This window comes from Diabrotica undecimpunctata, chromosome 9 (assembly GCF_040954645.1).
Source record: "Diabrotica undecimpunctata isolate CICGRU chromosome 9, icDiaUnde3, whole genome shotgun sequence".
Lineage (NCBI taxonomy): Eukaryota > Metazoa > Arthropoda > Insecta > Coleoptera > Chrysomelidae > Diabrotica > Diabrotica undecimpunctata.
The window spans coordinates 62,495,337-62,510,614 of NC_092811.1; the positions used below are offsets into that span (position 1 = coordinate 62,495,337).

Genomic DNA, 15,278 nt, shown 5'->3' on the forward strand with positions numbered 1-15,278 from the left:
TTCGTGATTCAAATGTAAATAATTGGAGTGGTCCATACAGACATCTTTTTATGGCTTATCTTGACCATCTTTTTTAAATTATACAAAATATAGGCTCAGTAAGCATCTTTTTATGATCTGTTGAACATCTTTTATTATATTTTCAATTTTTTTTTAGTATACATTTTAAGTTCCAAAAATAAATAATTTGAGTGGTCCACAACAGATTTTTTTTGTCATCTTTTTAAATTTTGATGTCTGATTTAAAAATTTGATTTGATCTATTTTAAAATAATATTAGAAAACATACAAGCGCTTATACCATAAGAATAAGGAACGTAAAGTAATTTAATCTGAAAAATAAAAAATAATAATAGGTTAATACCATAATTTACTACAATTCATACTCTATATAAAAATATTGTAAATTTAAAAAAGACAAATATTAAATTTTAAGTTTTTTGTAACCGTAAGGTACCGATGTGAAATCTTCGGAAAATTTTCTTTTGGTAGAGTTAGGTTTATATATTTTTTCAAATGTTTTTGTAATGACACAGTGATCTTGCGTTCTTTGTATTTGTTTAGTGACTATGGAAACAGGATCAGGCTTTTCGAGAACCATCTCTTTAATTTTATCAAAGTTTATGGTTTTAGATACTGCATAATTAAGTGATATCCCCTTAACTTTACAGCAAATTTTCTGTTGGCCATCGGGGAGAATGTATTTATAGGCATAATTTTTAGGTCCTCCAGAAACGAATTCAGAGATAAATCCACCACCTAACTCATCGGTAAGATCACCAATACACTGGCCGGTAGGAAGGTCCTTCAAACCTGGCTTCGCTACATACACAATTGAATCAGTGTCATAATAAAAAGCCCTATCCCCCACCAAATCTAAATAGGAATATAATTTAAGACGAGCCAAAGCTGTCACATAAGAGGCAAGAACCACATTTACCGTGGGAGATATTGAAGCCGCTTCTTCAACATATTCCCAAGTTACAACAAGCGTCTCATCGTTTACAGGAATTACGGTGTTGACATAAAGCGAAGGGTTCACCAACAGCAAAAAATTCATTAGGCTGTTTTATGATAGAGGTTTTAGGAAGATTTTCACGCTGAGCGAACTTTCCCCAAAAAGAATTCAACATTAACTTTGCTAAAGATCTAAGACCAGGATTCTCCGATATTTCAGAAAAGTCCAATCTTACATCTTCCCGTTGAAAAAACTCTTCAACGTATTTATTTTTCTGCTCATCAGATTCACATCCACGAGGCCAACCAGAAGCTTGTTGTTTAAGTTTGATGAATCTATTCATCATATCTGAAAAAAGACCTTTCCGAGATTTCGATAACTCTACACTGTCGTACGACCATATCTCATACACATCCAATATCTTATAACCCTTCGTTAAGGCCTTCACCACTTCTTCAATTACCCATGTTCCTGTGAGAGATCGTTCTTCATCTGAATGCTCACATTCGGTTTGTACAAAATCCTCGCCACATTTTCGACAAAGAACAAACATACATTTGCTATTCATCTTTGCTGGTAAAACAGGGTGGTAAAGAGTTGTAGGTGGTAATACTTTACACTTTATTAATCCAGACAACTCAGTAAGGTCTGCAGCATTGCATTCCTCCCCAATATATATTTTCTTTGGGTGTCCGATAGGGAACTTTCCATATTTACAAATAAATGGATAAAGTGAGCAAACGTCAACATATTTTATCTTTTCATCCTGACTTCAAGTAAAATATTCAACAGTATTACCGGTTCTGCCACCGTAGAGAGCATCCCTAGGATTTAGAGGTAAAGTCATCATAAGACAATGGTTTTCGGTGTATGATGTTATCTCTGGCGTTATCATTTTTCTAAAAGTGCATTCCCACATTTCTACTACTTCATACCCTTGAGACTGCAAATATTGATTTTTAGTTTTTGTTTTGTCATAACGATTGTCCATGCAATCCGAAGGGTCGTCGTAAAGAGGGGTCGTTCTCTTTTCGGGGTAACAGCTAGGACATCCATGATAATAACACCCCTGAAATTCAAAAATTGTCTTATCGTGAAGACCATCTACCTTGAGATTTCCTATCAAAGCTTCTGATCCCCTTGCAGCATGTTGTATTTTAATTTCACGCTGCTTCTCTTCCCACAATAACCATTGCAAAGCGATTTTAGAATGATTGTCTTTAAAACGATAACCACCTTTGGGAATAAGACCTATAGTGTCAGGCTGTAGGAAATTACGTCTATATACCTTATTGCAGGTCGAGGCTACAGTTGTAGCTTCTAAGAAAGGGCAAACATTTGACGTGTCAAGCAACTGTTTTCTAAAACTTAAGCAAGCCTGTGCTAATATTTCAACATCGGATATACAGTACTCTTCAATTTCTTTTCTAAAATCAAAGACATATTCTTCATTAACTCTTTCAGCATGCCATTTTATCAACCTCTCTCGTGTATCCTCCTTCAAATTATCTGGATCGTAGTAGTGTAGAGGAGGAACAACCCCGACATAATTTTGGTTTTCTACCTTATTGAACAGATGGGGAAAGTAGCCTTTTTTCAATTGAGTTAAACCGAATGCTTTAGGTAAAGCTGATAAAGCCATAGGAAAATAATTAAGACTGTCGAGAAACCTAACATTCCCAACACTCATAGACACCAACATTGTACCACGCATAATCAGATCAGGAGTAATATCTGTCTTTGTTAGAATATAATTTAACACAAACTGGTGATCGAAGCCAGAGCCGTTATGGGCCATAACAACGACACTTTTAAAAAGTTTACGCTGATTCAATACAAACTCCATCAACCGTTCAATTGGGTTGTTTTTTAAAACTTGCAGACGAACACCACATTTTATACACATGCTGCTGTCGGATTCCAAACATTTGTCACAGCACTGTTTAAAAACACACAGATTAGGTTCTTGAAGAAGTGAACCATCAGGCATTAACGTTTCCTGAGTTGTTTCCAGATCGTAAAAAATGAAAAGAAAATCGTTTGATGGAGGAGTACCGAAATCTGCCTGCATATAACAAAGATGATCACTTGGACAATTTTTTCCGCAAGTTCTGCAGAATATCTCTGAGCATTGAAACACGCTTCTCCATAAAAGCTTCGCCCACATCTGCAACAGGGAATTTTTAAAGTATCTTTAGAACAAGCGGGTGAACGACGACAGGCAAAGCATGTACCATCACACCTGTGCTCGTTTTTATTGTTATAAGGTTTATGACACGCCTCGCAATAATAGCGGCATGTAAAAGCAGCACTCAGAGAACTTAAGACGTTGTAATGCCCTTCATGGAACAGAAGATTCAATTTCGGCCCATTACCAAATCCTTCAAAAACCACATCACGGCCCTTACTTCCATAGTCGTATACAACAATCTTGTAATTATTAAGATAAGATTGAAATTGTTGTAATTCTGGAATACCAGCGCCGTCAATAGGAATAACAACACCCGCATCCTTTGTCAATTTTATTGCTTCTATCTCTTGCGTTCTACCTACATCTTGACGAATTTTTGAAAATTTAGGATTTTTGTCTGCGTACGCTTTAGCTACCAATCAAAGCTCGAGGAAGGCAAAGGTTATCCTTATTTTTAATGACCATTATACTTTGTCTTTTTCTACACTCCTCATCAAACGTATTAAACTTGCGTGGTCTTCCCTGACCTTTAGGCATCTTAACGATTGTAATCCCTAGACAAAATGTCTCGGTGTTAAGACCTGTAGAATTGGACTGATAAATTAATGATATTTTGTTAAAAACATCATCTACAGTTACATCGGCAGCCGGTCTAAATCGCATCCATCCCTGTCCTCTTGAAAATTCTTTGCTACAGAACGTAAAACCAACCTGATCCTGCGGTTTAATGTTCTCTGTCCCCTTCATCACAATTTGTTCTATTGCCATTTTGGTCCATTTAACTGGATCTGAACCCTCAGGTACATTTTTTATTTTAAATTCCAGAGTTCTCCCCTGAACTCCGAATTTATGAATTTTTTTAACTTGATCTCTAACAATTAAAAAATTTTCCATTTTTAAATCTTATAAAATTATTAAAAATTAGAGTTTTTAAAATATAACAAAAAACTCACCAAAGCCCGTCCGATCACTAGGAATACCTGAAACGGAATGAAGAAAAATAGTTGTAATTGTCCTCCGGAGGCGCGACAGCCGTGCCGGAGGCATCAAGGAATTTGGGTATCGGTCAAAATACTTGGGAATTCCAAGGTTGGCCAAATCCAAATTTCTAATTGATTCGATGCAGGGAAATTCCACTTTCGCTACGTAAAACAAAGGATTTGTTTTACATAAAAGCAGGTAGATTTTCTCTCATCGATCAGTCGAGCTTGCCTCTTCTTACTGTAGACCTAGTCGGTGCTTTATTGTATCAACTTGAGCTATTGTTTTATTTCTGATTTCCTGTGTACCTTTTTATTTTAGCAGTTGTCGTATATTCAGACCTTTTCAGGTTAGAATATTACTATTGTTCATGTATTGATTTATTTACTATTTTATTTGATTATTTTTGATTGTTTATATTTCTTGTATTTGTGTCTAAGTAGTTCTTTCCGGTAAGTTAAAGAACTCTTAGAAATATTTTTCTGATATTTCACTTGTGTTTCATTGTGTGTCTAAGTCGTTCTTTTCCGGTAAGTCAAAAGAACACTTAGAAGTATTTCCATATTTGCACTCTTATTTCTGATATTTCGTATACTTGTCTCTGTTATTTTCATTTTCACGCTAAGTCGTTTCTTCCGTAAGTCAAGAAACACTTAGCTATATTTCTATATCTTTTCCGCATTTTATTTTCTTATTTTCTATTACAAGTTGTTTCTTCTGTAAGTCAAGAAACACTTGTAAATATTTGTATTCTTATTTTTGCATTTTATTTTTTTTTATTCTATATTACAAGTCGTTTCTTCCGTAAGTCAAGAAACACTTGTAAATATTTATATTCTTCTATTGCATATTTGATTCTCTTGTTGTTTTTCTGTTCTAAGTTGTTTCTTCCGTAAGTCAAGAAACACTTAGACATATTTTCACATATTGTTTTATATTTACTTATTTCATTTGTTTATATTCCTCTCTTAAGTTGTTTCTTCCGTAAGTCAAGAAACACTTAAGAACATTTCTGCATTCTTTTACCTTGTGTATTTTTACTCATATTTCTGCATTTTTCTATTCTTTGATCTTGTACATTTTTACTTTTTATTCTAAGTTGTTTCTTCCGTAAGTCAAGAAACACTTAGAAACATATTCTTTGCACTACATTTATCATACCATTTTATTTTATTGTTTACCAAGTTATTCCTTCCGTAAGTCAAGGAATACTTAGATTATTTTACCTGTTCTGTTTTCCATTTTTGATCTGTTATTTTGTAACTGTTCCTTGGAACCGTTACCTGTAACAGATACTTGTCGCTGTAACGGTTATTCTGTAACGGCAAGAGTACTGACCCATTTCACTAGCGACAAACGAAGATGGTAAACACCCGTTCCAATTCCGGAGACAGGAAAAAGTCCGAAGAGCCGGCGATGGGTCCTACAGGCCCAAATGCCCCCTCTCGGCAACATGGCGCCCAACAAAAATCCGAACCCACGACCCCAGGACCGTTTTCAAGCCAGCCTTCAACCGCTGACTTCATATCTGCACTTATGCAAGCGATGACGGCCCTTTCAACTACCCAAGGCACAATACCACAGATGCCCCAACACACACCTGAGCCACCGAAGCCCAGGATCACTTACATGAAACCACCCCAATTCTCAGGACGAGACATCGAGAATCCACTCAACTTCCTGAACAAAGCAGAGAACTTCCTCACCAAATACGATGTCGACGAGGACCAATGGATTGACTACCTAATAGACAATTCTCTCCACGGTGATGCGAAGAAATGGGCCCAGAAATTCTCACATACGGACCTGCCATACGACACGTTCCGAGGCCGCCTCCTGAAGAAGTACAACGATCCCGCTTTACTTTCAGCCCTCACATCTAAACTCCACGGCGAACACCAACGGAAGGACGAACCAACGGAAGACTTCATCAATGGGAAAGCTGCCCTGTTCAGACGTCTCGCCCCGTACACCCCTGAAGACCAGAGATGCATCACAATTGTGAATCAACTGCGACCAGATATCTCGATCTGCCTACGGCTGAACATCCCGAAGACAGAAGAAGACCTCCTAACGATCGCCCAGGGAATGGAAGCAGACACCCGCCGGAATACCGCTCTGAACAAACCCCAGCAACAACCTCAACAGCCGTACCGTCCCCTACGTCAGGATAACGCTCCACGACACCCTGAGGCGATAGACGAATGGAGAAACCCCAGCGGACAGTACAGGATGCCATCAATGGACCAACCACCACCTCCAACCCCACAGAACCAGGGAAACGCCAATCGGGGCGCCAACTGAACCCTGTTGTGAAGATGGTGCCCCAACTGAATCCTATTCAGGTACAACCCTCGACAGCAGGCCTCCCCCAACTCTATGGAAGGATCAACGGGCAGCAAGTGAAGATTTTGGTCGACACCGGTGCCTCCGGGAACTTCGTTCACCAGAAGTTGATCCAGAGACGGGACCTGCAACGAGGACCAGGACTGGTTCAGCTGGCATGCACGGGCAGCACATCCCGCACCCTAGGGACTGCTGCAGTCAATATGAACATTGACACTCTGGACACGACTGTAAACTGCATGGTTATGGAAGATTTGAACCACGACGTTGTGTTAGGGATGCCTTGGTTGGAGCAGGAAGAGGCCAATGTAGACATACCCCGAAAATGTCTACACGCTGGTACTGTCTGCCGAACCACCATCTACTGGGCGACCCCAGCAGAAAGGCAAGCCAAACCACAACAGCTGGAATTCCATCAAACCCCATCCCAACAAGCAGAGCAGTCAACCCAAGAGGACAATGAAATATTAGACAACCGTTCACGTCAGCCGACCACTGAAGAAACCGAAACAGCGGACATCAGTACAGGCACACCCGAAGAAAAAGAAGAAGAAGCCTACGGCGTTCCATTACTAGAGACGATGGAGGACGTCGACGAGGAGGAAGAACCTAGCCTGACAGCAGATGACATGCCAGACGCCGAATGCCTTTTACTGATAGAGACAATGGAGCACGGCGACGAGGAGGAGGACACCGACTCCATCCTCGACGGTCCGGTCGACATACCACTCCGAGAGGAAATCCGGAGAAGTCACCGGACACACAAGAGAAAGAAACGACTTCGGAGATGCAAGCAGCAAACCTCCGAAGACGTACCCAGGAGCGATATTGAAGAGAATCTCCTCCAAGAGTTCACGATGGTCAACGATGCTGACCATAGGACCCTGACCCCTCCGGACGGACGGGATGAAGGAACCACAGCGCAGCCGACCACCAAAGATGACCAAGGATAAGGTCCCATTACGACACGTGGAGATATCAAGGTGAATTAAGTAGCCTTATATCTTCGTCCTACGACGTCGTAGGACCTCCTCAGGGTGAATAAAGTAGCCCTGACGGAAGCAGACGAGCCACCCGGCACACCTGGACCACCTGGGCCTACTGGACCATATAGAATTAAGTTCAAATATCTTAAGTACAATATCTTAGTTTTTTTTATCTTAAGTCTTTTACATTATATTCTTTTAGGGTAAAAATTTTATTATTGTATTTTTTTTTTATTCTTAAATTGTATTTTTCTATTGTTTTAATAAATTTTCTTAGCACCGTTAGGTCTTTCAGAGGAGGGGGGATGTCCTCCGGAGGCGCGACAGCCGTGCCGGAGGCATCAAGGAATTTGGGTATCGGTCAAAATACTTGGGAATTCCAAGGTTGGCCAAATCCAAATTTCTAATTGATTCGATGCAGGGAAATTCCACTTTCGCTACGTAAAACAAAGGATTTGTTTTACATAAAAGCAGGTAGATTTTCTCTCATCGATCAGTCGAGCTTGCCTCTTCTTACTGTAGACCTAGTCGGTGCTTTATTGTATCAACTTGAGCTATTGTTTTATTTCTGATTTCCTGTGTACCTTTTTATTTTAGCAGTTGTCGTATATTCAGACCTTTTCAGGTTAGAATATTACTATTGTTCATGTATTGATTTATTTACTATTTTATTTGATTATTTTTGATTGTTTATATTTCTTGTATTTGTGTCTAAGTAGTTCTTTCCGGTAAGTTAAAGAACTCTTAGAAATATTTTTCTGATATTTCACTTGTGTTTCATTGTGTGTCTAAGTCGTTCTTTTCCGGTAAGTCAAAAGAACACTTAGAAGTATTTCCATATTTGCACTCTTATTTCTGATATTTCGTATACTTGTCTCTGTTATTTTCATTTTCACGCTAAGTCGTTTCTTCCGTAAGTCAAGAAACACTTAGCTATATTTCTATATCTTTTCCGCATTTTATTTTCTTATTTTCTATTACAAGTTGTTTCTTCTGTAAGTCAAGAAACACTTGTAAATATTTGTATTCTTATTTTTGCATTTTATTTTTTTTTATTCTATATTACAAGTCGTTTCTTCCGTAAGTCAAGAAACACTTGTAAATATTTATATTCTTCTATTGCATATTTGATTCTCTTGTTGTTTTTCTGTTCTAAGTTGTTTCTTCCGTAAGTCAAGAAACACTTAGACATATTTTCACATATTGTTTTATATTTACTTATTTCATTTGTTTATATTCCTCTCTTAAGTTGTTTCTTCCGTAAGTCAAGAAACACTTAAGAACATTTCTGCATTCTTTTACCTTGTGTATTTTTACTCATATTTCTGCATTTTTCTATTCTTTGATCTTGTACATTTTTACTTTTTATTCTAAGTTGTTTCTTCCGTAAGTCAAGAAACACTTAGAAACATATTCTTTGCACTACATTTATCATACCATTTTATTTTATTGTTTACCAAGTTATTCCTTCCGTAAGTCAAGGAATACTTAGATTATTTTACCTGTTCTGTTTTCCATTTTTGATCTGTTATTTTGTAACTGTTCCTTGGAACCGTTACCTGTAACAGATACTTGTCGCTGTAACGGTTATTCTGTAACGGCAACAGTACTGACCCATTTCACTAGCGACAAACGAAGATGGTAAACACCCGTTCCAATTCCGGAGACAGGAAAAAGTCCGAAGAGCCGGCGATGGGTCCTACAGGCCCAAATGCCCCCTCTCGGCAACATAATTGTTGCCGAGAGGCGTGGAGGGCTGAAGAAGGGCCTGTCTCCTGCTCTACGGGCTTCTTACGGTCACGGGAACTGGACCGTGAAGAGCTACGAGTGTCTACCATCTTTGAGTTAAGAATTCGTCTGGATCTAACTGGTCTCGTAGCAGGTATTCGGATTCGTGTATGTTTCTATTCGAAACTGTCACAAATCTGAAGAGTTATATAGCTTTTTAGTGCGTGATCGTGTTGCGAAATACCACAGAAAAGCAAACAGTGCAATATTTATTCATATATATGTAAGAAAATGCAAGTTGGAAATAAGTGCAACACTTCTCGTGCTTAATCTACAAAGTAGAAGTCCCACAAGCGTGTTCTCGGCACGAAATAAGACAGAAAAGTGTATGGAAATATTCGTATAAATAAACAGAACAAAATGCAACAATAAAAAGGCAAAAAGGTTGAGGAATTCCTTGACTTACGGAAGGAATCCTCGAAATAACTTGTGCCTCCTTAACTTACGGAAGGAGACGACAAGCACACAGAAATATATATAAATATTTCAAGCGTATGGTCTCTAATAAGAGGGATATCGCAATGACAATATTTATATTAATAAAAGGTAATAATAAAATAACCAAAAAAAGAAATAGTAATATATCTGAGCGTGTAATCCACTAAGGAGGTATCGCAAACGAGATATATTAAACAGTAAAATATGCAATAATAAAATAGCAGATAGAAATATGAATATACTCGAGCGTATGATCCACTGAGGAAATGTCGCAGCAAAGTATATTCGAACAGTAAATACACAATACAAAATATCAAAGATAAATGTGAGTATATATCGAAGCGTATGGTCCACTACGGAGATATCGCAACAATATATATTCCAACAGCAATAATAAAATAGCAAATAATGGTATTTTCTCTGTGTATGATCGATACGAAATATCACAGTAGAAAAATACGACAAAAATACATATATATAAAATGCACAGTAAAATATCAATAAAAATCAGCAATAAATCAATAGTAAATAAAAGGCAGAATCTAGGTGGATGACTGGCACCGTACCTAGAGACTTAGAATACGAGGGTGAGCTCGAACTGGCCGACTACAGAAAATCCACCTTCTTTTATACACCAAAATCCTTTGTTCTTGGGGATTATGACGTAGGAAAGTGGACTTTCCGTGAGAGTCGACCAATGGAAAAATTAAATTGCTCAAAAGTTGAAATAATTCTTTATTCCAACCAATGAACAATTTTTTTCATGTTTGGAGATGTTGTCCGTACGCTGATTGGTCAGTAAATGCGAGCGCACGGGAACATAATGATGTTTAAGGTAAACTTTAATCAGACGGAAAACTAAACGGTTTAAAAAAAATTTATTCTCCATTTTTATTTTTTTTTTTTCGGCAAATTCTTTTTATTTCTAGGGCCTGCGTAGCGCAAGCGGTAGGATGCTTGACTCGCAAGCCGGTGGTCCGGGGTTCGAATCCCACCGCCGGCAAGAACATCTAGACATTTTAAAAATGTCTATAGGCCCCAGGTCGACTCAGCCTGAATAAAAATGAGTACCTTGGGTAAAACCAGGGGTAATAATAGACGGTTGAAGCGTAGCACTGGCCATGTTACCTTCCTTGTATACCGTAGGCCCTAGATATAGCAGACTACCCTGCTATACTCCCAAAGCCGCGACAGCGGTATAAAACGGGAGACTATTATTCTTTTTATTTCTTACTACCATCATTCTTTAACACGCACATTATGTTGCCATTTCACCAAAAAACTTGTTTAGAAGCACAAAATGTATTTAATCACATTGAAGTGGTGGAATTGAAGTAAGTTAAGTTCATAACGGAAGTTAGAAATAACACATTTTTTTTATAATGAATATAATGAGGTACCTACTGATTTAATCACCAAACACATTTTATCACACCTGAAAACACTCGTCATCAGCATTAAGCCGATTATGGAAATCTAGAGACAGAAATGCCTAAACAATTCAATATGAAGAAACAAACACATTAAGATTAAAATCACGTCAAGGAGCCGTTATACGATTAAAACCATACACAACGGAAATGAAGGTGAATGAAGAAATTAAAGAATGCGAAATTAACAGGAGTTCAACAATAATATATACCGAATGATAGCAAATCACCATTAGGTAGAAATGTGGGGTCAATTACGAAGAAACTATAACATAAAGGCATATTCAAAAGGAATAAACAGGTAAACTAGTAAGAAAAAAAAAGGAAATTAGATTAGAGTAATCAAAAAAAAAGAAAAATACAATATATAGGCTATGAGTTAAGACGTGAAAGATATGAACTTCTACAAAGCATATTAAAAGGTAAAGTACAGGTCAAATTATCAGTAGGAAGACAACTCCGTGACTAAAATACCTGAGAAGATGGTTTGACCTCTCATCCGCAGAAATTTCTCGTTCTGCTGTTTTCAAAGCTACAATTGCGATCCCCAATCTTTGAAATAAGACCGCGAGAAGAAGAAGAGATAAAAAGGAATATTTAAAACAGCCGGTTATCAAAATTAGTTTCTACAGCGGTCTAAAGCAAATGTATGATAAATTTAGGAGTACACGAATTTGGAATAAGTGTTGTGTATAACTTAAACCTTTAACTAAAAATACTCTAAAGAGTAGACGTTTTGTTATACTTATAAAGGAAAGCCTATCAACAATGTAACGGAGCAAAGACCCAAATGTTGGGGTCATAAGGACTAAAATTCTATAGAAGATTCGAATTCATATATCAGAATTTCATCGGGGTCGGGTAATCCTAATGGCACACAAAGATGGATATAAAATGTTTAAAGGTTTTATAACATAAAACAAGTAAAAGTAATAATACCCCTTGAAGATATAGTAAGAAATTTGTAGAAATGCCAAAGATAAAATGCAATGTTTTGCAGTAGAAAAATATATATCTAGAATATGATGACACCAGCTGATTACGAGATCATATCAACAGGTAGCGATTCGACTTAAAAAATTTTGAGTCAGATGGTCGAAAAGTGAAGATTATACAAGAGCGTGGACATTGAAAAGTGTAAAGGCATATATAGTATATTTAGAAAATAAGACAAGCCTAGGAAGAATGGTACTTAAACAAGTGAAAATATAAGTACTATTGGAAAGACATGATGACCTGAATATACCTAGGAAAGAACTGGTCGGTATCCGTAAAATAAACCACAGTATACTATTGTATGAAAAAGGTAAAAACAGATAGCAGTTCGAAAGACTTTTTATGATTAAACCGATAATAAAAAAAAAATTACACTTAAGTTGTCAAAAAAATGAAGATTGTACAAGAACGTAGACATTACAAAGTATAAGGGCATATATAGTGTATTTAGAAAATATGAGAAGTCAAGGAAGAATGCTACTTAAACAAGTGAAAATATAAGTACTATTTACATGATAACTTGAATCTACATAAGAAAGAACTGGTCGAATCTGAAAAAACAAAAACCATACTATCCTATGAGATAAAAGGTGAAATTAAAAAAAAAACGATATTATTACAACGAAAAAAAGCATACCAAATGAGGAAAAAATCTGCAGACGATGCTAATCTCTCAAAGCGAAGATGATTTACAATATATGCTGCCAGAAAATAAAAATAAGACGAAATGCATGGTTATAACACCAAATCTACTAGTGAATTAGAGCTGGAGGGTCAGATAAGTGATGGAGTTTAAATATCTTTACATCATACAGGTACGGAAAGTTTTAAACAGAAGTTGAAGACCAAATAAATAAAAAAAGTCGCAGGTTGCTTAAATGAAAAAATATGGGCTAATAAAATATCGGAAAAGAAAGGCAGAAAACATTTATCAGAACACTTGATACATTGAACACATCAGAATACATGGCAGAAACTTGACTTGGTAGACAGAAGTGAAACAGTAGAGATGAAAACCCTTCGAATAAATCGATGGTAAGTCACTGACATATCATTAATAACTGGGTAAAAAACAGAACAGAGTAAAACGACCATATAAGCCAAATGACACAAAAATAGAGTGGTAAAAGAGACGGTTCTACAATAGAAATCGATCAGTGGGAAGACCACGAAAACGATGGAATGACAACTGAAGGCACATTAAACAAACAGAGTAATGTCTACACAAAAAAAACACGAGATGGAAACTATGCATACAGGCGTGGGCAAGATTTGGAAAACTGAGTTGGATCTTGAAAAGCACTAACATAGAACAATAGTTGAAAAGCAGAATTTACGATCAGTGTATTCTCTCTATAGTGTATCGAAGACGTGTTCAAATACATTAATTTGGCAGATAAGTGGGTAAATGTTAATGGAAGAAAACTGACTCATTTAAGATACGCTGATGACATTGTAATATTCGCTACAAGTTTCGAAGAACTACAGACCATGATGACGCAACTATTTTAAGCTTCGGAAAAAATAGGTCTTAGGAAGGAAGGAACTTGAAAAAAAACAAAAATTATGACAAATACACTGAATATTACAGAAATAACGTTGAACGACATAAATTTAGAAACAGTAAGCGAATATATCTACCTGGAACAGATATTGAAAATTAACAAAAAAAACCTGCCGAAATTACCAGAAGAATAAGGTTAGCGTGGGCAGAATTTGGAAAACTGAGTTGGATTTGAAAAGCACTAAAATAGAACAGTATTTGAAAAACAGAATTTACCTTCAGTGTATCCTCCCTATACTCACGTATGATTCACAGACGTGGACACTCACCAAGTACAATATGTATAAAATAGTAAAAGCATAAAGAGCGATGGAAAGATCAATGCTTGGGGGTGAGACTTATAGACAAAAAAAAAACAAATAAAATGGATTAGAAGCAAAACTAAAGTAAAAGACGCAGGAGAACATGCGGCCAAATTAAAATGGAGCTTCGCAGGACACAATGCCCGACTGAAGGATAAGAGATGAACCACGAAATACAACAATGGAGGCCATGGTTAGGGAAAATAGAAGCAGAGGAAGACCACAAATGAGATGGGCTAATGACGTTAAGAAGATCGGAGGACACAACTGGAAGCAAGTGGCGCAAAATAGAAAAACCTTGATTGATTTAAAGGAGGCCTATGTCCAAAGTTGGATTACTTAAGGCTAAAGAAAAAGAAGAAAGTATTCTCTCTATACTCACGTATGGTTAACAGACGTGGACACTCACCAGGTCTTATATGAATACAATAGTAAAGGCACAAAGAGTGATGGAAAGATCAATGCTCGGATTGAGACTTATGGACAAAAAAAAGCAAAACAAGTGAATTAGATGCAAAACCAAACGTAAAAACGCACGAGAACAGGCTGCTAGATTAAAATAAAGTTTTGTAGACCCAACGTCTGACTGAAGAATAAAAGATGGAGCCACAAAATACAACCACTAGAGGAAAACCACTAATGAGATGGGCTGATGACATTAAGAAGATCGGAAGTCACAACTGGAAGCAAGTGGCGCAAAATAGAAAACACTTGATTAGTGTTTAGATAAATAGATTAATTTGGAGGATGCCTATGTCTAAAGTTGGAATACTTAAAACTTAAGAAGATAGTGCATACAAAAATTATTTAAAAATGACAGGCAAGCAGCAAACATAGAAACTGTTATAGCAAAAGAAGAAGGTATGCATGCAGTAAAATCGGCAAAAAAAATAATACAGCTACAAGTTCTAACGAATACCATCAGAAATTAATAAATTAATCGGATCAAAATATATACTAGGACCAGTGAAGACAGCAAAGAAGATATAGTAGAGATACAAGAAATATATTTTGATTCTAAAAATTCAACTGAAGATTAGGATGTAGACTCCCTCACAAGTAATACCTTTTTCTTGGTAAGAAAAGATGAAAACAGTATGTAGGCACCCACCCTTCGCATCACGAACAGGTGTAGTAAACTTGATAACTTATATGATGGCTGCTAAAGTGGTCGTTAAAAAATTTGGAGACACCATTTGATACTTAGAGGCAGATTTTGAATACATGTGCAAAATGTAATTCTGATAATATCATTTAAAAAAACCTAAATTATATTTTTTATTTCTTTTTGTATATTT

General features: G+C 36.8%; 2 protein-coding genes across 2 annotated transcripts; both read right to left on the reverse strand.

The window, feature by feature from the left end:
* Window positions 1-424: 424 nt before the first annotated feature.
* LOC140450951 (uncharacterized) lies at window positions 425-1,526 on the reverse strand. The gene is made up of 2 exons (XM_072544649.1): window positions 1,016-1,526; window positions 425-876 (listed from the first exon to the last, which is right to left on the reverse strand). Exons 1-2 carry the CDS (start codon window positions 1,524-1,526, stop codon window positions 425-427), a joined length of 963 nt encoding a protein of 320 aa, XP_072400750.1.
* Window positions 1,527-1,730: 204 nt separating this feature from the next.
* On the reverse strand, window positions 1,731-3,125 carry LOC140450953 (uncharacterized). Its single transcript, XM_072544650.1, has one exon. The coding sequence runs from the start codon at window positions 3,123-3,125 to the stop codon at window positions 1,731-1,733; it is 1,395 nt and encodes a 464-aa protein (XP_072400751.1).
* Window positions 3,126-15,278: the final 12,153 nt, after the last annotated feature.

What these genes read in the sequence shown, in the direction of transcription:
- LOC140450951 (XM_072544649.1), bottom strand. Translation starts at nt 1,526, where the DNA reads ATGAATAGCAAATGTATGTTTGTTCTTTGTCGAAAATGTGGCGAGGAT. An exon ending in CTTCGCTTTATGTCAACACC is followed by an intron (nt 877 to 1,015) that starts GTAATTCCTGTA and finishes ATTCCTATTTAG; the next exon opens with ATTTGGTGGGGGATAGGGCT.
- LOC140450953 (XM_072544650.1), bottom strand. Translation starts at nt 3,125, where the DNA reads ATGTGGGCGAAGCTTTTATGGAGAAGCGTGTTTCAATGCTCAGAGATA.